The sequence below is a fragment of the Rissa tridactyla genome, chromosome 7 (genome assembly GCF_028500815.1).
Source record: "Rissa tridactyla isolate bRisTri1 chromosome 7, bRisTri1.patW.cur.20221130, whole genome shotgun sequence".
Taxonomy (NCBI): Eukaryota; Metazoa; Chordata; class Aves; order Charadriiformes; family Laridae; genus Rissa; species Rissa tridactyla.
This window is the reverse complement of record NC_071472.1, coordinates 805,240-832,577: the sequence shown is the minus strand read 5'-3', so window position 1 is coordinate 832,577 and position 27,338 is coordinate 805,240. Positions and strand designations below refer to the sequence as shown.

At 56.9% G+C, this 27,338-nt stretch overlaps 2 protein-coding genes across 2 annotated transcripts; one reads left to right on the top strand and one right to left on the bottom strand.

The window, feature by feature from the left end:
- Positions 1 to 757: 757 nt before the first annotated feature.
- On the top strand, positions 758 to 17,358 carry GALNT5 (polypeptide N-acetylgalactosaminyltransferase 5). The gene is made up of 10 exons (XM_054208032.1): positions 758 to 2,100; positions 6,302 to 6,468; positions 8,141 to 8,260; positions 8,684 to 8,819; positions 9,191 to 9,310; positions 9,767 to 9,884; positions 10,080 to 10,403; positions 13,685 to 13,765; positions 14,404 to 14,565; positions 16,895 to 17,358. Exons 1-10 carry the CDS (start codon positions 758 to 760, stop codon positions 17,033 to 17,035), a joined length of 2,712 nt encoding a protein of 903 aa, XP_054064007.1. The 3' UTR covers positions 17,036 to 17,358.
- A 6,219-nt stretch (positions 17,359 to 23,577) lies between these two features.
- Positions 23,578 to 27,015, bottom strand: ERMN (ermin). Its single transcript, XM_054210139.1, has 3 exons — positions 26,769 to 27,015; positions 26,358 to 26,444; positions 23,578 to 24,002 (listed from the first exon to the last, which is right to left on the bottom strand). Exons 1-3 carry the CDS (start codon positions 27,013 to 27,015, stop codon positions 23,578 to 23,580), a joined length of 759 nt encoding a protein of 252 aa, XP_054066114.1.
- Positions 27,016 to 27,338: the final 323 nt, after the last annotated feature.

The following is a 27,338-nucleotide window of genomic DNA, read 5'->3' as shown; positions in this document are numbered from 1 at the left end:
GTTTTACCCTTGCATAGCCTGCTACCCCGACACCTGGGGACCCAAGGGACATGGGGGGGATGCCATGGGACAGAGCACCCAGCTGTTAACCTCTGCCCCGCTCTGTGAGACCCCCCTGCAGCGCTGCCTCCAGCTCTGGGGCACCAACAGCAGAAGGACACGGAGCTGTTGGAGCGGGGCCAGAGGAGGCCCCGGAGATGCTGGGAGGGCTGGAGCCCCTCTGCTGTGGGGACAGGCTGAGAGAGCTGGGGGGGTTCAGCCTGGAGAAGAGAAGGCTCCGGGGAGACCTTCCAGCCCCTGCCAGGCCCTCAAGGGGCTCCAGGAAAGCTGGGGAGGGACTCTGGAGCAGGGAGGGGAGCCATGGGACGAGGGGGAAGGGTTTTACACTGACAGAGGGGGGATTTAGAGATCTGAGGAAGAACTTCTTGGCTGCGAGGGTGGTGAGACTGCACCTGGGGAGCTCTATGAAACCCGCACCCCATAGCTGGCTATAAAGTAAGTATTTTCACAAGTTCCGACGCTAGAGTCTTCTAAAAGTGCACTTCTCCCAGGCATTAGAAGAGACCTCACTTGAAAAGTGAAACGACTGGAAGAGAAGCTAATGCCCGGTCGCTCACGCAGGACACCTGCGGGCCGCCCCCTCACAGACTGCAGGCCTCAGTCGCGGCTGGGGCGGGGCGGGGAGGGGGGTGTGAAAGCCGCCCCTCACCGGGCCGCCCGCCCCGGGACCCCCCCCCCCCGGGACACCCCCCCCGGAATGCCCCACTTCAGCCTTCGGGGCCGGGCCGGTCGGCCCCCGCCGGTGTTGGGTTACGGCGCGGGCGGCCGGCGCTGGGTGGGGCGGGAGGCGCACGGCCCGGCCCGGCCCCGTCCCGCCTCTCCGCTCCGCTCCCTGCGGGCACGGCCTGCGGCGGCCCGGCTGCCCCTCCGCCCGCCCGCGGGGATGAGCGGGCTGCGGCGGCTCTTCCGCGGCAGCGGGCGGGCGCTGGCGTTCGTCTTCGCCGCCTCCGTCGTCTGGCTGCTGCTCGACATGGCCGCGCTCCGCCTCTCCCTCGGCGACGCCGGCGGGCGGCTGCTGAGGGAGGCGGCGGGCGGCGGGCAGGGGCGGGCGGGGCGGCGCGGACCCCCGGCCCTCCCGGGCAGCCCCCGGCCCGGCCCCGCCGCATTCGGCCGCGCAGGGAGGGCGGCCGCCCGCCGGGAGCCCCCCGGCCCGCCGAGCCTCCCGCCCGCCGCCGGGCGCCCCGCGGGCCCCCTGGGGGCTCGGCCGACCCCGCCGCGCTGGGCTGTCGGGCGGAGGGGCGGTGCGGGGGCCGCAGCCCCCTCGAGGGCAGCGGAGGAGGTTGAGACGGAGCCCGCGGGACGCGGAGCCAGGCGGCGGGGGGCACGGCCACCGCCCCCCAGCGAGCCCCCAGCCCCGGGGGCTGCCCGCCCAGCGGGGGCCCGGGGGACGGTGACGGGGACACCCCGACACGCCGGCACGGTGGGGAGAGCCAGCCTGGCACCCCCGGGGGCCCTGCCTGCGCCGGGGGAAACTCCAGTGGGAAAGAAAGAAACTTCCTCGGAAAATCACTTCGTCCTTATTAGCAAAGAGGGGACAAAACCCGCCAGCGCAGCAGCCCCCCAGCTTGGATCTGAGCCTGCAGGGAGCTCCACAAAGAGCCGAGGAAAGCGCAACGAGCAGCAGATCGCTAACGAAAATGGCAACGGTGCCCATGCCGCGAACGCCATCACCAGTGCCCATACTGCCAACGCCATTGACGGTGCCCGTACTGCCAATGCCATCACTGGGGCCACAGTGCTGGGTGGCCAGAGCCGGACGCTGGGTGCGACGCCGGGAGCAGGTCCCGGTGCGCCTGCCACCTTCGAGGACGGGCAGGAGCGGGCAGGTGGCAGCAGCCTGGGAACGCACAGGGTCTTGTCCCTGGATGCGACACTTGCCCCCCGAGACCCCCAAGCTCCTGGCCAGTTTGGGCACCCTGTTGCGGTCCCTGACGATAAACAAGAAGAAGCAAAAAGCAGATGGAAAGAAGGGAACTTTAATGTCTACCTCAGCGATTTGATCCCCGTGGACCGAGCCATCGTGGACACCAGGCCTGCTGGGTAAGACCTGCTTCCCCTGCACACGTACCTGTGCCGCGGCCGTGGGAACCTGCGGCTGGCTCCCGGGGAGGGCTGTGGGGCACGCCGTGGCCTTAGCTTCGTGTGTGCTAGCCGTCGGACGGCTCTGCCTTTCCAGGTAGGAGCAGCTTGATATTAATCGTAAAGCTGGGTAAAGTTTGCAGGTTGTCTTAACCCACTGAGCCCTGCTGTCCGAAGAGTCTGGGCCACGCAAGGCAGTTGATGGGGCTCAGGCCTGTTTGTGCCTGGTTTATCAGGGCACGCACCAGCTGGCAGTCGAGGCGATCTGGGGGACATCCTGGGAGCCATCCATTCTGCAGACTGATGGCACCACTGCCCTCGAGTCCCGTGGTCGGTACCCACTCTGCGGAGGCAACTTGGGGGACCTGAACCTATGGGCACATGCAGGGAGGGACGCAGAGTTTTGGTTGGGAAAACTGTCATTCAGTTAAAGTTGTCCCCACAAAATGCGTGGCTGATTCTGCAAATCTCGGTGTTACAGTTCAGAAAAGGCACTCCCTCCCCAAAGTCCCTGTAGAAGAGGAAAGGGTGGAAGGCGGTGAGGGGAGCGCCCTGCTGAGGGAAGGGGTGCAGGGCTGGAGGGGCTCCCTCCCCGGGGCGGCTGTGCCTGGGCAGCGCAGGGAGGGTCCAGGGAAGGTGCCAGTTCAGGTGAACGGCAGGTTTGTCTTATACTTGGCTTTTCCTGCTGCAAACATCTCTCAGTCCCTTGGCAGGGAGAGACCTGCCCCATGCAGAGACCCTCCCATGTCCCTCTGCCTGCGCTCTCCGGGGACAGGTGCGGTGGGATGGAAGTTGTGCTGAGTTGTCCCCTGTCCCGTGGACGATGCGCAGACATTTCCATGGCACTGTTGGTGCTCACGGTGAGGCCCTGCACGGGAAGGAACAGGGCAGGGACAGAGGGATACAGTAGGACTGGTTTCGGCAGGCAGAAGGTGCCAGCTACGGAAGCTGCCTGTGCACAGAAAAGAGCTGTGGCGGCTCAAAGCCAGGACAGTGTTCGGTCTTTGACAGCAAAGCCCTGGAGCTGTGGAGCAGAAGCCACCTCCTAGGAGCGCCAGCAAGCACAGCTTGCCTGTCTGCTGTGACTGTGAGTGACGCACCTGCCCAGGAGGGAACGGCATTGCTGTCAGCGTCACAGGAAACACCTTGGCCAAACAGGGGCATGGCAGGAATCCAGCTGTAAGGGCCAGCTCACGGCAATGGCTGTTGGCAGCTCTCAGTGATCAAACAGCACATTACTGTTGTGCTGGAGTCTTCCAGTCCCTCCCAGTTTAGACCTTTAGGACCCAGTTCCTCTTGTGATCCTTGCTGGAGTGCTGGACTAAAGCACTGAAATTTGTCCAACACTGAAACTTGTCACAGCCTTCAGTCTGCCTCCCCGTGTGCAACGCTTGCTGCTTTCCGAGCTGTACCTGCCGTACTGGTGGTTGCTGAGCACGATGCCTCTGCAGAAATGCCTGCAGGAGTCCCACCAAGGAGGAGCAAGGTGCACAAGTCCCATATTTGCTGGCCAGGGGTGGCCAGGAGGCTCGCAGGGAGCGTGCCCTGCAGACCCCACTTCCAGAGCCCTGCATCCTATGTCAGCCAGCAGCGCAGGCCCCTGCGTGCCTCTCCCCAGGCTGCTGTCTTATCTTCTCTGGACAATCAAGTTAACCGGGTTTAGACAGGGACAAAGATTTCCTGGCACAGCAAAAAAGAATGTCACACGTGGCATGGCACAGTGGGGTCTGGGTAAGTCAGCCCCTGTGCCGGTAGATGTGGGGAGGGACCCTGGCTGCGCCCACCGGCGGGGAGAGGACGAGAGGATGGGGCTGGGCACCCCTGCGGCTCAGGTCTTCAGTGCCAGGCTGCTTCCAGACTCAGAGGCAGCAGTTCTAAGGTGACGTTTTCCCAAAGCAACTTTAGCTTCTCGAGAGCCTACGTCTGCTGACTTTCAGGGTGATGCCAATGGAAGATAAAGGCTGTCAGCTATTTTTGTTTAAAAGCCTGTTTTGGGGTGGAATTTCAAAAAGATTTGACTTCTGCTTAACATTAATTATATAAGTTAAGTATTATATATGCATATATAAAAAATATATGTCTGTGTACATATAGTTAGCAAAGATATGGAGCCCAAACTCACACAGGACGTAGTGAAATACCTTTAGCTGGGGGTCAGCAATAACAAACCTGTTGCTCTCTGCCTAGAAATCCTACTTTTTTAGGCAAGAAGGGATAAAAAGGTGTTCCTCAGTCTGAGGTTTCCCATCGCCCTCGCACAGATGCTTTCCAGCTCTCCATGTACACACAGGCTTTGGCGAAGAGCCCATTTGCTGCTGACGAAGGGGCTGAAGAGACACGTCCTCTCAGCAGGTACTGCCCAGCTCCACGCAGCCTTCACGGCTTGGGTCTCGGCTGCTTTTCTCAGCTGCGCTCCCCCCGCCTCTCCATGCAATGAAAGCTGTTGTGCTTGGCAGCTGTCTCCTGCCGTATCCATGGCCCCTGTCCCTCCTCCCCCTGGGAGCTGCCTCCTTGGGTTCCCTGTAGGAGCAATAACAATTCACCTCTTTTCTCCTAGTTTAGCTCTCCCGTGTTGTCCTGTCTCCTTTGTGCCAGGATCTCCCTGGCAGTTCAGCCCCTGCCTTCTCTCCATCAGTCCCGGAGCCCTGCCAGTGTACCCAAACCACCCCCCAGAGCTGCAGAGAGGTCCCATTGCCACGGGCCAACACCCTTCTGGTTTCCAACCAAACCACATCACATAGCACATCCCTCCTGGCTGGGCCAGCCCTGGCCCCTGCCCGAGGAGAGACAGGCTACAGAAGGAGAGGGAAAGACACCTCCCAAGGATTGCCACAGAGAGTAATTCTGGGGGGTTTTTTCACTTACCCAGAGCACTTCTGGTCAGCTGCGAAGCCCTGGAATACCTCTGAATTTTCTTCACAACACCACAGTCTCTGAGCTGTGTGGTGCCATGGCATCAGTGTCCGAGCCAGCACCAGCCCAACCCGAGGGGCCGTTCATTGAGACAGAAGAAAAAGAAGCCACTTTTCCGTACAGCAGAGTGAACAGTGGTTTTGATTCACTGCAGAGAAATTCATTTTCTGCGTCCGCAGATGGGCTGGTGCCTGTCCTGCCTGCAGGAGGTCTGCTCTGGAAGGAGAAGAGAGAAAAACCTGCTATCAGACTTCAGCCTGCTGATGAGAGAGAGAGAGCAAGTCCCAGCAATTCGTGGGTATTCTGGGACGAGCTGTCCGGTCTCGGAGAGCACAGCGCTCTGCCGGGCTGGAGATCCCCTCGGAGACGGGAGAGCCAAGGGAGCCCTGCTTGGATTGCAAATGGGAGAGGAGATAAGCTGCTCATCCCCCTTTTGTTCAAACATGGCACAGACCTGACCCGGCCATTCCGGTTTTGGCAGTCACAGAATAAAATGGCAAACTCGTGGACACGGGAGAAATCGCATTGCTCCTCGGACCCGCCGATGTGTGTCGCAGGCTGGGTGCTGGGAGCCCCTGCCCGTGGGTGGCTCTGGGGAGCCGTGGGCACTCAGGGTGTGAGATACGGGGTGCTCAGGGTGCAGACCCCCGGTGCTGTCATACGTGAAATTCAGGTGCTTGAATGTTTTTCCATCCTCCTGCATTGCAGAAGTTGGACTGGGCGACTCTTCCTTGCTGTCTGCATGTTTGACAAGCTGCTGTGCCAAGTAACCCTCCAAGGAAATGGCCGTTTCCCTGCATTTTGAACATAATACCGATTCTTTTTTTTCCAGCAAGGCTCTTGCGCAGCCCGGGATCCCAAGCCCCGTGGGTGCTTGGACCATCACAGGATCCTTTCCCTGCAGGAGTCCCCAGGCCAGTGGCACGGAGCTGGCATCGGCCTTGTTCTACGGGACCATTGCACTGTTTGCTCACAGAAAGGGGATATTATCACCCTGGGGGTGGGGAGTTAATAAGAGGTCCCTGTTAGAAAGGAGCGAGCACACCCTGTCCCTGCGGGGCTGTGTGGGGAGTTGCCCCCGCTCACCCCTCTGCTCCTTCTCCACAAAAATTCCCATTGCGGGGGTTTGCCTCCGTACTTAACATTTAGCAATTCCCCCCTCCCTGCACCTCTTCCTGACAAACCCTAAGTCTGGAGATTTTTGGGAGCACACCTGGCCGTTGCCTGTGAGCCCATGTTGCCATTGCAGGTGCTCCGAGCAGCGGGTTCATGATGACCTCCCGACCACCACCATCATCATGTGCTTTGTGGATGAAGTGTGGTCCACCCTGCTCCGCTCCGTTCACAGCGTCCTCGGCAGATCTCCTCCACACCTGATTGAAGAAGTCATTTTGGTGGACGACTTCAGCACTAAAGGTAGGGGAAGCTTCTACCTTTATGAAACTAATATAACTTGAGGCCAAAATGCGATTTGTGTGCTGTAATTCAATTCTGAGTAGTAGAAGGAAATCGCATTTTCTCCTTTCGCTGTATTGAAATGCGTCCCCATCCAGCGTTGTTATCTCTCCAGATGAGGGGGATCAGAGGCCAGATGGGCACTGGGGGGTGGCCATGGGCAATGGAGCCGTGGCACCTGCCCAACACCCTGCCCAACTTTATCGTTCACATCTCTCCCATACCCGTTCACTCGCTGTCCAGTTTCCAGCCCAGTGCCCCGTGTTGTTGGTGCTGGCGGCAGGGAGGAGCAGCACGCGCTCCCCCGGTTGCTCCAAGAAAGGGGTAGTTGCAGTAAAAAGCAGTGGTGACCCAGGCATCTGTGTATGCACGGCAGCTTTGCACGTGTGCTGACAGATATTTCAGATGATATTGAACTTCTGCTTTGTAATGCTTAGGCTCTCTGCTGACTTCAGCCCTTAAAAATTTAGGAATGATGTAATTTTCCCACTGCTGGTTCTTCAGGGAAAGTGCTGTCTCAGGCAAACTTCAGAGCTCATGCCACGCATACAGAGAGCCTACAATGTAACGAGACAATAGGTGCAAAAAAGAGGAGAAAAAACTCAGTTGGCTCATTTTTAAAATAATCATCTTTGTACCATTTTCCCTCAAAAGCATCTTTTCAAGTTTCCTCTTTACCTTCTCCCATGGCTTCCCTTCGTTAGCCGGTGAGTGACTGAAATGCTGGGTTCGCACCCAAAACCTTGCGAGTGCGGGTGAGTTAGAGAGAGCTGTGCTCGGCACTGCTGTAATCCGACAGCAGCAATAACCTACAGCAAACACGTCCACAAATGTTTCACCCTTGGAGCCGTTCAAAGCTTTTAACTGGCTTTTGAAATGCGAACAGTTATATTCTTCTGGAAAGAAGCAAGCAGTATCCGTGATGCCCACCGGTGAGGGAGGTCGGGGTCCACGCAGACCAAGCGGTGTGAGTGGGTGCTGTCTCCAGACGAAGCGCTCGGAGCGGCAGCAGCTGCAGGACCCTGGCAGAGGTTCCCGGGCTGGGAACAGCACAGCCTGGTGCTGGAGTGCCCCGGACCGCCTTCCTCACACCCTCTTTTTCCTGAGAGTTTACCACCAGCTGCCTCCACAGCCGCAGGAAACCATGACAAAAGAAACCTGGAAAGTAGAGATGTGCCACAGCAAACCCTTGTGCAGTTTAAACTCAGGCTGAGCCTTTAAATGTGGTGCTTAATATCGAGAAATCTGCAAAGCACATCAAAAATATTTTTTTAGGCAAAGGAAAACAATTCATGACCAGATTTTAATGGCAATTATAGTGCAATGAAGAAAAAAAGTTTGATTTGGAGTCTTTGAACAATTGTTCAACCATTCTATGATTCTATGAAATTCATCACCTTCAGCCTAAACCTGCTGGTGCTGACACAGCTGGGAGTCACCGGAGAGCAGGCTCGGACTGCAGCGCCGTGTGCCCGAAGCCCTGCAGCTGTGCCCAGATGTTCACACCCCAGACCCAAGGACACCAGTGTGTCCAGGAGGTGCTTCAAAGGAAAACCTGCCCGCTGCCTTTCACCCTGGAATTGTGTACGAAATGGGTAAGTCAACCTCGCCCTCTCCTTCTCCTTCTCTGCAGAGTACCTCAAGGAGAAGCTGGACACATACATGTTGCAATTCCCAAAGGTGAAGATCCTCCATCTCAAGGAGAGGCATGGTCTAATACGGGCCAGGCTGGCAGGAGCAGAGATCGCCAAAGGTAGGGCAAAAGCCATTTTACAGCCCCGCCAGGGCCCTCCAAGAGGTGCTGATAAGCCATCTCCAGCATTGAGCTTTAGTCCCCTCACAGTAAACTACGGGCATCTCTTCCGTATGTGAAGCATGAGGATCTGATGAGCGGATGAGCTGTGGCTCGTCTGGCCCCTCAGCATGGCTCTCATGAGCAGCATTTGGGATCTCCAGATGTGGCCAGGCTGTGTCAGCCCCAACACTGCCATTGCTGCCAGGAGCCACCCTGCGTCGCTCTGCAGCCCCCGATGGCTGGGCGGTGAAAACATGCTCTGGGCTACAGCTGGGAGGTTTGGGGAGCAGTGGAGGGGGATGGTACCATCAGCAGCACCCTGAGCACCACGGGATGGGGATGGGGACAGGGTGCCTGATGCTGCCCCGGGCTCTGCCGCAGGCGCCGTCCTGACCTTCCTGGACTCGCACGTGGAATGCAACGTGGGGTGGCTGGAGCCGCTGCTGGAGAGGGTCCACCTGAGCCGGGCCAAGGTCGCCTGCCCTGTCATCGAGGTCATCAGCGACAAGGACATGAGGTAAGGTGCCCCTGGGAAACCCAACATCCATGCCAGTGGCTTGAGCAAACCCTCTTACTGGGACCACCAACGTGGTAATTACAGGAAAACACAGGTCCAGAGCTCCTAACTGGCCTTCAGCAGCCTTTCACAAGGGATACGTAACTTTGCTGTACACCAGAAATTAACATTAGTGGTGGACATGGCCTCTTCGTTTATCACACACACCTTTTCCCTTTTTCATGACTTTTAGTACATGAAGAGGATTCCTGATGAAATTTGTTAAAATCCTGTTTTAATTATGTACAGATATTCATCTTCCCTCATTAAGGGTGACATTTCAATCAGGAATGTGACTCAGAAATAGTCATCCCCATCTTTTCCCCATTTAGTTACATGACCGTGGACAACTTTCAGCGTGGGATTTTTACTTGGCCAATGAATTTTGGATGGAGGCAGATTCCACAAGAGGTCGTCGAGAAAAATAAAATCAAGGAGACGGATATAATAAGGTAAAAAAAGCAAAGGTGAGAGCTCCGTGGACCAAACTGTTAATAATTTAGGAACAAAGACTCCTTCCAGGCCAAATGTTGTGCCTTTGCTTGTAAGGACGAGAGAGGCAGTGGTCACTGTGGGGAGTCACGTCACCAGACATGGGCACAGCCTTTCTCACCCCTCGTGGTACGGCTGGCATTTCACTGGTGCCACCAGGACTGGGGGACGTATCGTTGTATGTTTCCCTTCCATGCCCAGTTACAGCTTTCAGGCTGGGTAAAACCACCCAAATACCGTCTATTTTAAAGTGACAAATGGGGTGGTCCTTGCTGTCTCTGTAAGTGCCACCTCGGGCACTGTCGCTGAGCATTTAGTAGCCCGCAGCTTATCAGTGATTCCCTTGTTCAAAGCAAGGGGAATGGGACGGGTGCTTCCCTGCCAGCTGACATGCTGTGTGGCTTCTCTGTTCCCAGGTGCCCGGTCATGGCGGGTGGCCTGTTTTCCATCGATAAGAAGTATTTTTTTGAGCTGGGAGCATACGACCCAGGACTGGATGTTTGGGGAGGTGAAAACATGGAGATTTCGTTCAAGGTACGTCTCTCTGGGCAGCCTGTCCCGCACGCCAGCATCCCCGCCAGCCTGGCTCAGGTGGCGGGCTCAGCTCCGTGCTGGAGACCCCGTCCCTCCTGGCAGTTCTCTGCTTCTCTGCTTCTCTTCTGGCTTGCACAAAGCCAGCACCCGACATTAGCCCATGTTTCTATCAAAGGAACAACCTCTGTTTCTCAGGTCTGGATGTGTGGTGGAGAGATTGAGATTGTTCCATGCTCCAGAGTTGGGCACATTTTCAGGAACGACAATCCTTATTCCTTCCCAAAAGATCGGGTGAGAACGGTGGAGAGGAACTTGGCCCGCGTTGCAGAGGTCTGGCTGGACGAGTACAAGGAGTTATTCTATGGCCACGCTTACCACTTGGTCTTGAAAAACCTGGATGTCGGCAACCTGACTCAACAAATCCAACTGCGAAAGAAGCTTCAGTGCAAAAGTTTCAGGTGGTACCTGGAGAATGTCTACCCAGACCTGGAAGCTCCCCTGGTTAAAGCCAGCGGGCTGGTACGTACCCAAATGACTTGCTGTCCTTCGTTTAAACGTGTTTTCCATGGTTGGCTAGACTCGGGAGCATCCCGGTACGCTGACTCTGAGTTGCTTCCCTGGCTTTTGGTAACATTTTTTAATATTTCCTCTGTCGAGGTGGTCTGGATTCCCAGGTGTTTTTACAAAGGAAAGGGTCACAATTCCAGCGGTTTCCCGTTACAGAGCTGGGTCAGTGTTTAAACGCCAGATGAGCATCGTGGAACAGCGATGACCAGGGGCTGCGCCTCCAGGGCAGGCGGTCCAGCACCCTCCTGCCCGCACATCCATCTGGCCAGGCCGGGAGGGAGAGGTCCCTTTTGGGGCAGGTTAGGGGTGCGCAGGCAGGGCAGGCAGCACAGGCAGAGTTTGTACCGGGGCTCTGCCGCCAGCAGAGCGCAGCAGAAATCCACTTTTCCTCCGAGCTGCCTGCAGAGGGGCCGGGCAGCAGAGCCCTGGCACCTCTCCAGAGCAGGTGAACTTGAGCCTCGGGAGCGGCCCCTGGGCAGAAAACACCTTAAAGTCCACTTTGGATCAAGTCCTGCCTCTCCAAGCCCCTGGGTGGCTGATGAGCACAGCCAGGCCAGGCTCCATTTCTCCTACGCCACCCCTCCAGCTCCACGCCAGGGAGCTCCTGCAGGGTTCTGCTGCTACTCCACGGGTATTCAGTGTCACTGCAACAAAAGGTGAATTAAACAAGAATAAAATGTGAGTTCTAAATTTGGCCCAGCCCTGAGCCTCAGCAGAATATCACCTGCTGCTTTAAACATTCAGAGACCTCAGATATTCTGCCCAGAAAAGATACAACATTGATTGCAAACTTGTTATAATTGCAATAGCAAAAGCAAAAAGGCTTGTCAGAAAAATTACAGCGATGCCAGGAATGAGAACTAAAGGGTGTGCTGCCTTCCCCGCCCACCCCGTCTCCCCGTGCCACGGCAGGAGCAGCACTTGCAGAGTGGAGGTGGCGGGGGCCGGTGACCACAGGGTTGGCGCAGCTCGGGGGGCGAGAACAAGAACTGCCTGTCTCTTCCCAGGCCCTGCCAAGGTGCGTGGCCTCCAGTCACTGCACCAACCCTTCGGGGAGCCAGGAAAAACCACAGCAACCGTTTGGCCATGTTTCAGGCTTGTCCGTGGGCCAAGGGCGTAACGTGAAGGTTCACCGTTGCAGGGGTCCCCAGGGACTGGATCTGGCCTCTGCCAGCCGCAGCCGGTGCGATGCTTCTGTGATGGAGCTGGGAAGGTGGCTGTGCTTCCTCCAGGTGAGCTCTCAGCACCCATGGAAAAGCTGTAGGAAACTGCTGGTTTGGGGCGGATTGTGAGCAGAGGATCCATTCGGACGCATCCATCCGTCTCAGTGTCTCATCTCCTGGCAGCTGCACGCGCACGGGACAAGGGTTGGCTGCGGGGAAACGCTCTAAAACCCGTGTGGCTGAAAGCCCACGTCCTGCCATCCCTTCCAGAAAGCAGCATTTGCATTAGCCTGAAGGCGTCAGTGAAACTTCTGCTTAAGTGACATTTTTGAAAAAAAGAATTAGCAGAATAGTTTTGAGAACATCAAAAAGTGGAAATTTCTTGAGAAACATTCACTTTTCCAGCTCTTTTGTTTCAATCAGGGCAATGAAACTCCATATCAAATTCAGTGCAAAGCAGTTAGACCATCTAGAGAGACCTCTGCTTCAACTGAACCAAAACCTCAACTTCTCAGAGGTGTTTGTGAAAATTTTCAAGACGTTGCCTTCTTTGTTCTGATTCAGGCCACCTGAATTGCTCTTTCATCTTCATTCTCAAAATTTAATAGAGCAGAAAATCTGTTTTTCAGCTAGCTCTGCAAATTCCAGCTGTGCTGAACACTGTCCAAAGTTACTTGAGAACTCTTTTCTGAATGGCCTAATTATTCACCGGGATTAATTCGTAAGTTCTTCAGAAATTCTGAAAGAAGGCGAAGGAAGGACATTTGCGAGGAATGGGAGATGTGAGCAGCCCTGACTGATGCACCGCCGGGGTTGTCTGAGGAGCCGGTCCCTGCAGATTGGGGCTGACCAAGCCCTCGGCAGCCGTGAGGGTGGGCTGCAGCCCAGGAACGGGGGCGCTCAGAGCCCAGCCCGGTGTTTTCAGCTTTTCTGTGTGATCTCCCACGCTGCTGAGGCATCTGTGAACGCACCAGACCAACAGCGTTGAGAAAACGCCTCTGGCAGGGCACGCTGTGCACGGACACCGGCGCTGGCCGGGCAGCGGGGGACGGCTCACCTGTGGGGGACGACTGCAGGGACAACCAGCAAAGAGAAGTGGAGCTGAGGAGCAAGAGCCTGAGGCTCCCTCGCAGCAAGCTGGGGGCTGGATCATAGAACCATAGAATGGTTTGGTTGGAAAGGACCTCGAAGCCCAGCCAGTGCCACCCCCTGCCCTGGGCAGGGACACCTCCCACCAGCCCAGGTTGCTCCAAGCCCCGTCCAACCTGGCCTTGAACCCCTCCAGGGATGGGGCAGCCACAGCTTCTCTGGGCAACCTGGGCCAGGGGCTCACCGCCCTCACAGCCAACAATTTCTGCCTCACATCTCACCTCAATCTCCCCTCTGTCAGTGGAAAACCCTTCCCCCTCGCCCCATGGCTCCCCTCCCTGCTCCAGAGTCCCTCCCCAGCTTTCCTGGAGCCCCTTGAGGGCCTGGCAGGGGCTGGAAGGTCTCCCCGGAGCCTTCTCTTCTCCAGGCTGAACCCCCCCAGCTCTCTCAGCCTGTCCCCACAGGAGAACATAGTGATCGAACCATTGCCCAGGGCTGGCTGCGGGGTCCATGGCGGAGGGCCAGAGCCCAGGGCCCCCTGCCTCACCTGGGATGGGAGTGGCCGGAGCCAGGATGGGACCACCAGGAGCTTGTGTCATCTGCACACAGTGGCTGCTCAGCACAGCAGTGGGAAGGGATTCTGCAGTTGTTACTGTTGGGAGCTGTTGTTTTGGGGATTTGCAGAATGGGAACATTAGCTATGTCCAAAAACAACTCAAAAGAGAATGTGTCTCATCCAGCCTTGAACGGTTCTGGAAAGGGCTCATTTCAGGCTCCTCTCAGTAGGAAAACATGTGTAACAGACAAGATGTGCATTTACACACCCCTCCAAGGACCATGACACATCATCTCTGCTTCGCTTAGTTAAGTGGACAGTATTAATCAGTGTCCTGTGACTCCAGCAGGTTAACTGTAGTGTAACAGCCTCTCCTCTGTCTTGGGAATTTATGTCTAAATTTACAGGTTTTCTTTGTTTTCCAGCTTGTTAACATAGCCATGGCAAGATGCATCACTGTGGAAAACACCACTCTAGCTTTTGAGGCGTGCGATGTTAACAACAAGGTAAGGATGCCCTGCATACCGAGTCTGTTACACTCCTTTTGGTGCACGGCGTAGAGCTCCTGAACCCCCCACGGTGAGCGGCCCCCACCCAGGAGCTAATGCAGTCCTTCCCACCTGGGGACATGCCAAAGGATGCCTGGGAGCAGCGAGGGGCAGGAGTTGCCTGTTTGCAAAGCCTGTAGCCAAGCAACAACCCCAGAACCAGGAAATTCAAGTTTTATAAAGCCCTGAGCATGTGAGAATGGGGAGAAATGCTAAGTACAGGCAGTGTCCTGTGTGCCACTGCAGAACGCCCAGCTGCTCTCTGGGGCTAGGTGGGAAGCAGCCACGGTGGGCAGTCTCTCCCTTCCTGTACAGGCAGCGTTTGTTAGGCAGCTCCCTACTAACCGCTCGCTGTCTGGCACGGGCCAGCCTGCGGATCATGGCCCCAAGCGTACGGAGGGTTTCCCATTTGCAGCGAGTGCTGGGGTGCAGCCAGGGGAGGTGGCAGGAGAGGTCTTCCCACGGATCACGGCTTTCCTCATCCCCCGGTCCTGGGTGAGGGCAGGGGGAAGGCGAGGAGAGCCTCTGCGGGCTGCTTGCCAGCCTGGCCAGGGGAAGGCCAGCGGGTCCCAGCTCTCCCCCATCCCTCCCCACAGGACCAAAAGTTCAACTACACCTGGCTGCGGCGGATCCAGCACGGAGAGCTCTGCCTCACCCCGGCCGGCGCCGCAGGAGCGCTGGGGCTGAGCCCCTGCCAGGGACGGAGCCGCAGCCCCACCTGGCTGCACAGGTCACTGGCCACCATCCAGCCGGATTTGGTAAGTGAAGCGCTGGTGGCCCACGGTTCCTGGTTTGGCTCTGCATGCTGGCGTGCAAAGTGATGGGCAGGGTGCACCCTGTATGCCGGCACTCTGGGCCCGGCTTTGCCAAATCTGTCTTGTCTTTCCACCCCCGGCGTGGGTCCCACCACCTTTCCCCGTGGGGACAGCGGCACACGCCCTGCGTTAGGCTCCATCAGTCCCGGTGAGGTGCAGCCCGGTGCCCTGGCACCACGGGCCAGGCCAGGGAGACACCAGTCATGCCGAGGCATTGGCTCCGGCAGGGTTCCACAGTAACAAAATGTCCCAGTTTTACATAGAAACCATCAATAGCACTTACAAGGAGATGATTTGATATTGATTGGCATTCAGCTCACAGTGGGTTTTTTTCAAAGAAAACATTTGTGAAAAGGAGAGGAATGGACACTTACATTTATGACCTGCACTGCAAATAGCAAGAGTCACAACGGTATATCTGTCAGCCTGGTGTAAGTAGTTGTCCCAAGTGCTGTGAAATGGCATACTTCATATTTAAGAAAGAAATAGTCTTAATTTAAGAAAAAGAAAATGTAGCTATGTTATACACTCAGCATATTGACAAGTTCCCATTCTGCTTTAGTCTGAAAAAATAAAACTTTCAAAGCCAGCATGCCGCAGCGCCAAGGCTCACAAAGGCCAGGGTGTTTTGTGAAAAAAAGATGAAAATTGTCATCCATTTAGGAGTCCAGACAGCATTACCGGTGCACGGGGAGCTTTTGTCTCCTGTTCCAGCTCAGCTCGAGCCCCGAGTCAGACGTGTTCAGTGTTCTCTGCTGGAATCAGGGGCTGGGCAGAGGCGGCTGCTCCGGCCACAGGAGCGTCTGCCACCACCGCTGTACCTGGGGACAGGTGGCCTCAGTTGATACAGGTGCATCGGCCTTGACCGTGCCAGCAATAGGACGTCTGAGGAGCAGCTCAAAGGCTGGTGAATGCCAACTGAAGGAGTTAGGGTGCTTTTTCTTCTTCTGTTGTCACAGTCATTGTGTCATATTAGAGCCAGCAATGTGTACTCACATTTCAGAAAGCCCCCTGCACCCCAGCAGCGTGGGCAGCAGGGCCGGGGGGGATTCTGCCCCTCTGCTCCGCTCTGTGAGACCCCCCTGCAGCGCTGCCTCCAGCTCTGGGGCACCAACAGCAGAAGGACACGGAGCTGTTGGAGCGGGGCCAGAGGAGGCCCCGGAGATGCTGGGAGGGCTGGAGCCCCTCTGCTGTGGGGACAGGCTGAGAGAGCTGGGGGGGTTCAGCCTGGAGAAGAGAAGGCTCCGGGGAGACCTTCCAGCCCCTGCCAGGCCCTCAAGGGGCTCCAGGGAAGCTGGGGAGGGACTCTGGAGCAGGGAGGGGAGCCATGGGACGAGGGGGAAGGGTTTTACACTGCAAGAGGGGAGACTGAGATGAGATGTGAGGCAGAAATTGTTGGCTGTGAGGGCGGTGAGCCCCTGGCCCAGGTTGCCCAGAGAAGCTGTGGCTGCCCCATCCCTGGAGGGGTTCAAGGCCAGGTTGGACAGGGCTTGGAGCAACCTGGGCTGGTGGGAGGTGTCCCTGCCCAGGGCAGGGGGTGCCACTGGCTGGGCTTTAGGGTCCCCTCCAACCCAAAACCATCCTGTGATTCTATGATTAATGATGCAAAGTGAACTTTTGCCCGGACAACACTGTACATGTCATTTCAGGGGTATTTCATCTAGGTGTTAACGAATTGCTAATGCTAAGCGGTGACACAAAAATGTCCCTTACCTTTGGCAGCACTCACAGCATCACCTTGCTGACACATGGGTTAAGCAGATAAAGCCAAGCAGATGTGAAAAGCAAAAGGATGGAGATCGCTCAGACTCTTCATTCTTTCATAACCCAGTTTACTGCCCCGGCGTTTGAACCTCATTGCTGAATTACCTAACATCCTTTTCAGCACAGTCAACGGGCTTTGAGTTCATCAGCCGAGAAACTCCAAAGTACGGAAATCAGTCTCCTGCCGTACGTTCCCCTGTATTGCAAACGCCATCTGGAGTGATTTCCTTTGCATGGTAATTACCACTCAGACAGGGAGCGAACTAATCTTCCCATTTCCAGTGAACGAAAAGCCATGAAGCAGAGAAGGTACGGCCTGGTCCTGGCTCAGCAACATGTGCGGGCCTTGGATCCCACCCAAAATCCCTCTAGGTCAGCAAAGAGATCTTACGTATTAGGGAAATGCGAAAAAAGGGCACCCCATAAAGAATCAAGCTTTCTCGGTGGAAAAATAGAGCTGCTGCTGCATGAGTCGCGGTACCTAAAGCCCTCCCTCTCTCCCCTGCAGACGGACCACATCATCTCAGAGCACCTCCAGCAGCCGGCGTGCTTGGAAGTGGATCCCTCGCACAAAGCCCTGAGGGTCAATGCCTGTGACTCCGCAAATCCTTATCAAAAGTGGCAGTTTGGCAATTACTATGCAGACTGAAGGGAACACAGTTGAACCAGAAACGCTGGGTTTTCATCTTGTGAATTCAGCAAGGACTTGTGAAGTCAGCTGCGCGACTTGTGACAGCAATTAGAAAACTGGAAGCTCATTTCCAAAAGATAATTGAAATCCCTAATTCAAACCAGCATATTGAGAGATCAGAATACCAAGAGCAGCACATCTGGTTTAAAGATGTCTGAAACAGGTAGGCGTGCTTTCCCTCACTGTGGAAGACCTTGGCAAAAACTCAAATAATTTTCTGTATTATTAAATGGAAATATTTTCTGAAGTCTCCCATCCTACCGTAAACAAACCTTCCTCAGTTCCCCCTGGACAACAGCATAAGCTACAGAAATACTTCCAGGGCTCTGTAGTCTATAAACAGAAAATTGGGCTGCTTATTCTTCCCCAGCCTGAGAAATGGAAGTTTATTGACCAGCGCATTAAAAAAATCCATCCGACGTGCCCATGCTGGGTCTGGCCACAGGATCCTGCCCTGTGGGACCCGTTGCCTCTGACAGATGAGTATCAGGGTTCCATTGGAATCGATTGCTTATCGAAAAAGCCTTCTTTTAATAATGGAAGGCAAATGTGGGTCGATAAGCCACCCAGCAGAGGAGGAAAACCGGGGGCTGCAGAAGAAGCAAGGAGCACGCCTTGCTCACGCCCCGGGGACGGGGGGGGGTGTTCCCCTGTGTTGCTTGGAGGTGAGAGGAGCTGCCGGGCCGGCAAACCGGGGCTTATCCTGCTTCTTGCCGGTGGCGTGCACCAGCACTCCTCATCCCAGGGCGGCGGGGCTGTGTCCCCCAGCCCCTACGGCTTTTTCGGGGCTCCCCAGGGACCACTGACGCTTTCCTTGGCCCCCGGCTGGCTGGGGCACGGGGTTGTGCTGGAGCCCCGTGGTGCTCGGTGCAGCCCTGAGCAGTGTCCTCCCCACCGTGGTGGAGGGAGGGCAGAGTCCCCTGGCAGGACGTCTCACAACCCAAAACTTCTACCTGCCGGCGCTCAGGATGGGTGAAAACACCTGCTGAACTCGGTGAGGGCTCTGCCTCAGAAACAGAGCTGGCTGCAGAACACAACTGCGTGCGGGCACACACCTTTCGTGGGGGCTGTCACAGAGGTGGACACGGGACCTCACTGGCACCAGCCACCACACAAGCAGGGGTGGCCGGGCTCTGCGCACCAAAAGTCCCTCCAAACTTACCATCACGGGCACGTTTCTTTTTTCTTACTGTGAAATTTTTTATTTCCAAGAGCCATCACTGGCTGATGACGCATTTGATAGGAAACTAAATTGAGGTCCAGGATTGGTAACACCGGTGCATCCCAGGCGGGATTTCTTCCCCGGTTTCTGTTGGGAAGTTCCCGCAGTGGAGGCTGCTCCCCGTGTCCCTGGGGGACAGCAGCACTCCTCCTGCTGCCCTGCGCCGGGCCGAGGGGCTTCTCCAGCACAAGCCTTGGGGGACGCGCAGGGCTGAGCGTTGCACTCCATCCTCACGCCGTGGGTGACCGCGTCTGAGCCTCCACCCTCCCGTGTTCACACAACACCTCACACCTCTCCTCCGGTCTTTCGGAATGCCCCGGCATAACGTTACCTCTCACGTGGGGGATCAGTGCTGACAGCGTCTGACAGGCTGCGGCTGACAAAATATTGACTGGCCCAACAGATTTTCCCAGTTGGCTCCCATTCCAGCTGTCTCCCCGATTTTCTCTCCCTCTGTTAGTGCAGCTCGCCTGCAGTCACCATCAGAAAAATGACACAGGCGTTGTTTGTGCAGTCATCTTTTATCAGGAGCATGAATTTCAGCAAATTCTGATTGCTGACATTCAATCGCTTGTCACCGGGCAGGCACCCAATGGTCATATGTCACGGTCACATCCCATTGCCAGGCTTGTCACTCGCACTCTGCTGCCCCGTTCGGGTAAATGCTCACTTCCACGTTGGTGTCTGTTGCTCACAGCCGGGAGCGTGCCCTTGGGCTGCCGGCAGTGAGCTGCGGCCCTGCCGTAGCACACTGTTGAGGGGCATCGGGATGGCACCGCGCTGCCTGTGCTGCCTAAAACAAGTGTGTCTTTTCTGTCCCGCTTGGCAGCCGTGGGGATCGGCGTCTCGCTGCTCCTCACGAGCTGCCCGCTCCCTCTGCCATCTCCACCAGGGGCGTGGGGGCCAGGGAGGCTTTGTGGGCCGTAGGGAATGGAGGAAGCACCAGGGGTGGGAAGGTCCGCGGCTGGGGACGGGGATGGGAGCTGCTGCCATCCCCAGTGTCGGCAAAGGGAAACATGCGCCTTTTCTGACCGTGAAGAAATGCACGGGCACGGCACGGCATGCTGTGCTGCCATCCCTAAGTGCCCTGAATGGAAGTGGCGATGGTTGGAGGCCCTGTTTGTTTTATTTAATTAAAAAAAATAAAGTTTCAGAAAAGGGAACACATGATAATAGATGAAGCTTCTTCCTCTGAGCCCCATGTGTTAACTCTCTGACCAATTCAGGCCTTTCCAGGGACTCTCCTGCCCTAGTAGCTGCCAGGGCAACCCCAAAACATGGCCCCAGGAAGAACTGCTAAACCACCAATTTCCCTTGGTTTAGGGTTGTGCTAAAAAGCCCTAAAAACCTAAAAAGCACAGCCCCATGTGCTGATGATGCCCGTGTAGCGCGCTGTTAGTGCAGCAATGGCAATAGCTGGCGCTGGCTGCTGTGCCCTGCGTCTGCTGCAGGTGTTGTGGCAACTGGCACGTTTCTGCCGAGATGGTTTCATTCCCATTCAAGTTGGGCGCGCGGCGCTCCTGCAAACGCAGGGGAGCCAGCCCCGCGCCACGCTGCCCGGAGAGGGGGGAAAGGCATCTCGACCCTCCAGAAGGCCTCGATGTACCTCGCACCTGCCGTCAGCCTCACCTGGCTGTTCTCAGCTGACCAAACTCTGCTGTCCAAGGAAGATAAAAAACTAGTCCAAGTTTCTTGAAAGTCTCGGCGAGGCTCTGCGCTGAGCTGGAACCTGAGCCCACAGTACACCCAGCATCGCATCCCTGCGCTTGGAGGCTGGAATCTGGAGTCTACCTGTCACCTAGGGTATAAGCCAGATGTTAAACACGGTTACAGACAGACCTATGATAAAAGGAGAAAAAAATCTGCCTTTTGCTAAAGCAAGCACAGGGCTCAGCCAGCCGTGCCTCTCCCTGCGATACAGACAGCTTCTCCTGCTGTCCCACGGCGCTCAACAGAGGAGGGGACGGAGATGCTGGGAGGGCTGGAGCCCCTCTGCTGTGGGGACAGGCTGAGAGAGCTGGGGGGGTTCAGCCTGGAGAAGAGAAGGCTCCGGGGAGACCTTCCAGCCCCTGCCAGGCCCTCAAGGGGCTCCAGGAAAGCTGGGGAGGGACTCTGGAGCAGGGAGGGGAGCCATGGGACGAGGGGGAAGGGTTTTACACTGACAGAGGGGAGATTGAGATGAGATGTGAGGCAGAAATTGTTTGCTGTGAGGGCGGTGAGCCCCTGGCCCAGGTTGCCCAGAGAAGCTGTGGCTGCCCCATCCCTGGAGGGGTTCAAGGCCAGGTTGGACGGGGCTTGGAGCAACCTGGGCTGGTGGGAGGTGTCCCTGCCCAGGGCAGGGGGTGGCACTGGCTGGGCTTTAGGGTCCCTTCCCACCCAAACCATTCTGTGATTAAAGCCAGCTGCATCACCAGCATGAGCCGGGTGTTCACCTCCCGCCCGCCCGGTCCCAGCAGCTTTGCCAGAGCTGGGCACGAGCACCCACGTGTCCTGCAGACCATGACGGCAAGCGGGGACGGGCAGGTACGGCCCCTCAGCTCCTGCCTCACCACCCCGTAACGCCTCAGGAGCCCACCTTCTCAGCCACGCACAGGGGTACGCGCTTTAGCTCTGATTTTTATTCCGCTTTGGGTTTTTGTTGTTTTCTTCCCTATTACTTTTTTTTACTTGCAGTAAAGCAAATTTGCTGTTGACTTTCAGAAGTGCAAGTGGGGCCGGACGGGGTGGGCGGGAGGCGGTGGCCACCAGCCCCCCTTCAACAGGCCTGCAAATACTCGGGCGGCGCGGGCCACCCACAGCCTGAGCAGGTCACCGACAGCCGTGGCAGCGGTCACGCCGTTGGGAAAAGTGTCGGCCTTGCAGGAACGGCCGCGAGAGGGGCGACGGGGGGCAGCTGGCCGCGGGGAACAAACCCGCAGTATCAGTTCATACAAGCCACGCTCTGAACTTCCACACGCCGAGGAGCAGATAAACAAGCCTGAATAGCACAATGAGGGCTGTCTCCGGTTTGTACAATACAGAATTGCCAGTTATTATTTTCGCATTGCCAATAAATAATTGCCTTTATGTATAGAAGAAGAAAAGTCAAAACGATATTCAGTGTTGCTGGAGATGTTAAACTAACCCTTAAACAAGCGCTTATGGCTGAAGGAGGCTCCTGCGGCTGCGGGCGGAGGCCGGCTTTGCTCCTGCCTCCTCGCCCTTTGGCAGCCGCCCTCGGCGTTCCGGGTGCTCCCTGGGCTGACGTTTGCAGAGCTCAGTCCCAACTCCAGACAAACTTTTCTGTAAAATAGTTAAAAAAAGATCGCATCGACATCGCTGTGGGTAAACAAAGGTTTGTAAACAAAACAAAGGTTTGTAAAAATGGAGAAAGGTTGTGTTCCAACGGCAAAAACAAATCATGCATAAAACTTGCCTGCTTTGAAAAAAAAAAAATCTTTAAAATTTTGCGTCTAAACTTAGTGTGAAGAGTGGGAAGACATGTGAGAGTCTAAACTGGTGGCATTCTGAAAATACAGATTTCTGGTAGTGGTCGGTTTTACGGGGTGGACACCAAAGCACGCGTGGGCACGTGCCGTGCGGGACACACGGTGTCTGAGCCGCTGTGCCCGGGCCGGCCCAGACCCCGGCTGTGCCGCTGCGCACGGCGCTGGTCACCGGTGCCACCGGTCACCTGTGCCACATTCCCAAAGGCAGCCGGCCACCGCCGCAGGAGGAGGGGCGGTGGGGATGTTGCCGGCGGTGGTTTCGGCTGGCCGCACCCCTGGTTTCACGCTACCGCCGAGGACGGGCGAGCTGGAGGGCAGCTCCATGAGCCCAGCGGTCCCCGCAGTGCGCGCTGTGTGTGACGGTGAGCTCCCCCCCAACCTTTATCTCCTGATACAGCCCTGCCCGAGCGATAGCCACCCGTGGTGGTCACAACGGGTGCATCTCGTCGTGACGGCTCCACGGGCTCAGTGAGGTTTCGGGGGGACAGGTAACGACACGCCAGCCAGGGGCTGCCCGGAGCAACGCAGCGCTGGCACCTGGGTGAGGTGCCACCATGGCTATGGGTCAGGCATCCCACCCCATGGGCCGCGGGCAGCCCCAGAGCCCGCTGAGCTCTCCTGCGGGGCAGCGGCTGCGCGCCGCGGTCTGCCCCGGGCAGGGGCGCGCTCAAGCGTATTCCTGGAGATTCAGAGGTTCCCGGACACAACAGAGCCTCGGTAAGTGGTTTACAGCATGCTAGACTCTGAAGCTTCACTAAGATTATATCTTAGAGTGAGTGTGCACATATATATGATTGTGCACATATATAATCCTTTAGACATAAGCCGTTGCCTGGGTCTGGATGCAGCCACCCAGACCCCGCTCTGAGACGGCGTTTATAAAGCCGGGGGTGTTCTCCCAACCTCGACCCGACGGGAGGGTCTCCCTGACAGCTCGGGCTGACCCTGTCCTCTGGGCAGTATGTGCCAGTGTCCTTGCCATCGCATCTCGTTAAACCACTATCGAAATCGCTGGTTTCTATCAAGAAATGCTTCTCTCTTACGAGTGCAGTGCATCCCTCCGGCCACGGCACTGCGGCAGGCAGGCGAGGACACGTCTGAAGACACCCAGGCTGAGACCCGTCCCCGCGGCCGGGGCCAGCGGGCAGCAGCCCTTGCTGGCGCCATCGGGAGCCCAGCCCGCCTGGGGAGCGGTTGGGGGGCAGCGGGGCAGCAGGGGCCTTGGGGCCTTTTGTAATTCCTGCACGCCAGCATCCACCCGCCAACGCAAATCCCCCCCATCCCACCGGCACGGGGTGGGAATGGCTGGGCGCCGGCCGGAGCCGGCTGTCGGTGCACCACGAGACACCAGCCGGACAGAGAGCAAAACGGAGCGGTGGCAAACAGTCGTCTCTTTTATTGTTCTCTGAGCCACGGCGCTGCCAGCCCATTGCCAGCACGGCTGACGGCATGGACCACCCGTCTGTCGGCAGCCAGAAAAGCCCCAGCCGCTCCAAGACATCCTATTGTTCCCATACGGTTACAAAAGTTGGATAGAAAATGAGAGGGTAAACTTTAAATCAAATGGTATTATATTTAGCAAACTGATTATTTATTTTCCTGCGCTATGGATGCCTCTGCCCGCTGTCAAAGCAAAGATGTTAAATTTTCACAGTGTATTATGAAATCATATACAAAACCGAAAAAAGCAGCAACCTCGTGTGTGAAGAGACATGTTTTGGGGGAAACAAAAAAGAAAAACCAAAAACCAGAGTGAACGCTCGGCTCGCTAAGCAATTCTCCACTTCAGTTTATAAGTGCATCATGGATTCAAATTCATCGATTCGTTGTTTGGTGTTTCCTTTTCTAATCCTCCGGTAGGAAATTGTGTTGTATCTGGAATAGCTGTGTCTGGAGATATCATTTTTTTTCCCCAGGCTGGGCTGCTCCCCGGGTTTCTCCGCCTGGGAGTTGCAGCCGGGGCTGGAGGGGGGGGACGGCTCCTTGCCGCTGCCTTGCTGCTGCAGACGGGACGCCTCGCCGTTCTCCTTCTTCAGTTCGATCACCTGAACTTCATCCTCTTCGGTGTCCTCCTCCTCCTCCTCCGCCTCCTCCTCCTCCTCGGCCGCGTTCCCTCTCCCGCCGTCGCTGGCTGCGAGTGTCCCCGCCGTGTCCCCGCCGGCGCTGGCCGCCCCCGTCCCCCCGCTGCCCGCAGGCGTCCCCTCGCTGCCGGGCCCTGCAGGACACAGAGGGCTGTGGGTGAGGACGGGCTCGGCACCTCCGTCGTGCCCCGTCCTACGTGTTTCTTGCCACAGCGTCGCTCGTGGTGGCTCTCCAGCCGCTGCCCCCGAGGCACCCACCACCTCCCTCCCCCCGGTGGGGGTGCCCCCCCCTCCAGCTGAACCCCGTCACGGGGGATGGGGTGGGTGGTGGGTGCTTCAGAAAGGCTTCCTGCGTCCTCGCGCCCACCCCGTAAGGCCACCGGCCCTTGCGTTCCGCCCTGCCCCGCTGCTGCTCCACCGTCCCCGGGGAGCCCTCCCGCCGCCCTCCTGTCCAAGCGAGGGGCGGCAGCCGGCGGTGGTGGAGCCTGGGGAGGGCAGAGCGGCATGGCGTGCGTCCCCCACCCTGGGACCACTGTGCCCCCCCGCAGGCACCGGCTCTGCCCTGCCCTCTCGGACACAGCCTGGCAACCATCCCGCTGCCGGGCCTTCCCAAAGGCCTTCCCAAAGGCCTTCCCCGCCCTGCTCGGGCTCTGGCCTTGGGCAGAGGCTGTGCTCCAGGGGACAAACTTGCCGGGAGTCCCGTCTCCCCACGGCTGGGGGCTCAGTGCTGGCTCAGCCCGCCGTGCGGGGCGGGAGGGAGGGATGGAGAGAGAGAGGGGATGGATAGAAGGATGGATGGAGGGAGGGAAGGATAGAGGGAGGCATGGAGGGGGGAGGGATGGAGAGAGGGAGGGAGGGAAGGATAGAGGGAGGCATGGAGGGAGGAGGGATGGAGAGAGGGAGGGAGGGAGAGAAGGAGGGATTGAGGAAGGGAGGGGAGGATGGAGGGATGGAGGGAGCCGCTCTGCAGGCAGCACCCCGCAGCACCCAGCACACAGGGGGACCCCGGCACAGCCCTCCTGGGACACGTCCCTCCTTCGGGGGTGGCCGGCCAGGCTGGGATGGCTGTCTCCCTTTCGTCCTGTTTGGCACGTCGCTGCCCTAAATTATGCTTTAGTGTCACAACAAATGGTCTATTCAACATTTTGCCTGTGGGGTCCTGAGTATTAATTAGACTAAATTGGTTAGGTCCTAAAAAGCTGCCTGCAATTTAGAGATAAAGTGCTTGTGGCTGGGGGGAGCAGGGGGGGTGACTGTGCAAGATTGTTTAATAGGTTTTATTGTGCCCTCATAAAGCACCACGCTGGAATATGGATGGCAGCTCGAGGTGGGAAAGGCTCCATCGTGATTCACCTCCTCACAACCTACGCAGCTGCTGTGAAATATTATTTTGCCCATGACAAATGTTTGTATATTTTTTCCTCCTCTTAATCAAAGCAAAGTTTCTGTTTACAGGGCATGGCCCATCCATCTTTCAGAGCTACGGTCAACGCCTTTGCCAGGGCTGCCACAGCTGCTCTGGGTTGTTCACCTGCTCCGCTCCGAGGAGGGGGTGGTATTTCGGTGGCAGCTCACTGCAGAAAATCCCAGCTCGTCGTGGCCAGGCGGGTGCGTAAATGACAAGAGGGCTCCGGCACAGCCGGGTTTTGGGGCACCGGGGCAGAGCCGGCCGCCCTGAGCCCCGCCATGGCCCGGGGGAGTGACGGGGGTGTCAGTAGCCCCCAGCCCAGCCGCCCCTCGTCCCGTGGTTGCCAAACCTGGCGAGCCGGGATGAGCTCGCGGGTGGGAAACGTGGACGGGCAGCGATGCTGAAAGGCCACCTGCAGAGAGACGGACCTTCCCTCCTTTAATAATACTCAATAAAATACTGCTCCTTTTTGGAGGAGCGGCTGCATTTTGCATAGTACGATTACATTCCTGAGTCTGTGTATAACTCGCGCCCCGCTCCCACAGGAGGCAGCTGCGAGGTCCAGCCTCGGCACCGACTGATTTTTACCATTTTCACCCAGGAACAAGTAGAGAGAGGCCCGTCCGCAGATGTTTAGGAGAGCAATTTTCTGCTAAGTACTTGCGCGTCAGGGGGATTTATACATTCCGTGAACCAGGCAGGAAGAGAGTTTGGGTTTTGAGGCCACGGATTTTTGCCTGACAGCCTCGCAAGCTCCCCCTCTGAGCTCCCCCGCGTGCAGCAGAAGATGCAGCATCTCCCAGCCTCCAGGGCTGCCGGAGACCTCCTGCGCAGAGAACCCACGGTGCGCAGAGACCCCACGGTCACGGCGATACACGCAAACCTCGCGAAGAAAGATCCCAGCCATGTTTCCTGAGGTGCAGCAACTCTACGGATGAGAAATGAGTCCCTGCTCCCCAGAATATAGGGACTGACCGAACTTAAAAAAAACCCAAACTAACCACCTGTAGGTGGTTGTCTTTGAAGGCTACTCATTGCTGTGCTTCGGGAACACCTCACCTCACGCGGCATTCCCCATTACCTTCCTCCGATCCCTGGCCGTCAGTCCCCGTGTCCTGGCCATCAGCTGGTCCCTGCTGTAGCGTCCCACCGTTCTCCTCTGGCTTTTCTTTGGGAATACAAAGCATAAGGAATGGACTGGTGGAGCAGTTAGTGACAATAATCGGGTTGTAACGGTTGCAGAGCAGCAGCAGATTTTCAAAGTGAAAGATTATGAAATTGCTTGTTTCTTTAGTCACGTAGTTTTCATCGCACCCGGTGTACCTGCTAGCTCAGATTTGTCCCTAACTCGGAATTACTCCGAGTCACTGTTATAATGACCATAGGTTAGGAATTTTGACTAATATAGGTAGTACATCCTGTTATTCATAAGGCTATACATAAAACAGAACTTTTCTCTCCAAAGACTTAAAAAAAGGCACTTGTACTTTACCTTTGTGTTGCTTCTCTCCATCACAATCCCCACGAACTATGTCCTCTGCCAACAAATTTCTATTTTCCTCCTGATTTTCCTGTGCAGGTGGAGGGTCAGGGCTCGTTTCTGCGTTTGCGTAAGGAACCGTCCCGACAGATTTGGCTATTTCATCAATGACGCCGATGACCTGGAGTGGGCCCTTCTCCGGGGGTACGCTCCCGTTGCACTCGGGCATGGTGGAAGCTGCTGGGACCTCTTCTGTCATGCTTAGGACCGTGCTGTGCCGCACCGCGCCGTGCCGCCGGCCGGGGCTGTGCACCACCAGGGCCCCGCTCCTGCACCCCGGGGTGGGGAGCGATGCTCCTCACCCCTTCTCCCGGGGGTTTGGTCCCTGGGCAACGGTCAAGGCGTGTCTCCGCGGGCGCTGCGGCAGAGCCGGGACCGCGGTGGCACCATCAGCTGCGCCGAGGGCTTGCCCGCGGGCTCTGGCCACGGGGCGATCCAATCAGCACCGCGCTTGTTGCTGAGGCTGGTCCCGTTGCATAATTAAATGCACCATTTTAATTTACATAAACAAACAATCTGAAG

Excerpts from the sequence above, each read along its gene's own strand:
- ERMN (XM_054210139.1), bottom strand. The coding sequence starts at position 27,015 with ATGACAGAAGAGGTCCCAGCAGCTTCCACCATGCCCGAGTGCAACGGG. Across the intron at positions 26,445-26,768 it reads TGGAGAGAAGCAACACAAAG|AAAAGCCAGAGGAGAACGGT; the intron begins GTAAAGTACAAG and ends GTATTCCCAAAG. Across the intron at positions 24,003-26,357 it reads CGGCCAGGGATCGGAGGAAG|GGCCCGGCAGCGAGGGGACG; the intron begins GTAATGGGGAAT and ends TGTGTCCTGCAG.
- GALNT5 (XM_054208032.1), top strand. The coding sequence starts at position 758 with ATGCCCCACTTCAGCCTTCGGGGCCGGGCCGGTCGGCCCCCGCCGGTG. Across the intron at positions 10,404-13,684 it reads TGGTTAAAGCCAGCGGGCTG|CTTGTTAACATAGCCATGGC; the intron begins GTACGTACCCAA and ends TTTGTTTTCCAG. Across the intron at positions 13,766-14,403 it reads CGTGCGATGTTAACAACAAG|GACCAAAAGTTCAACTACAC; the intron begins GTAAGGATGCCC and ends CCCTCCCCACAG.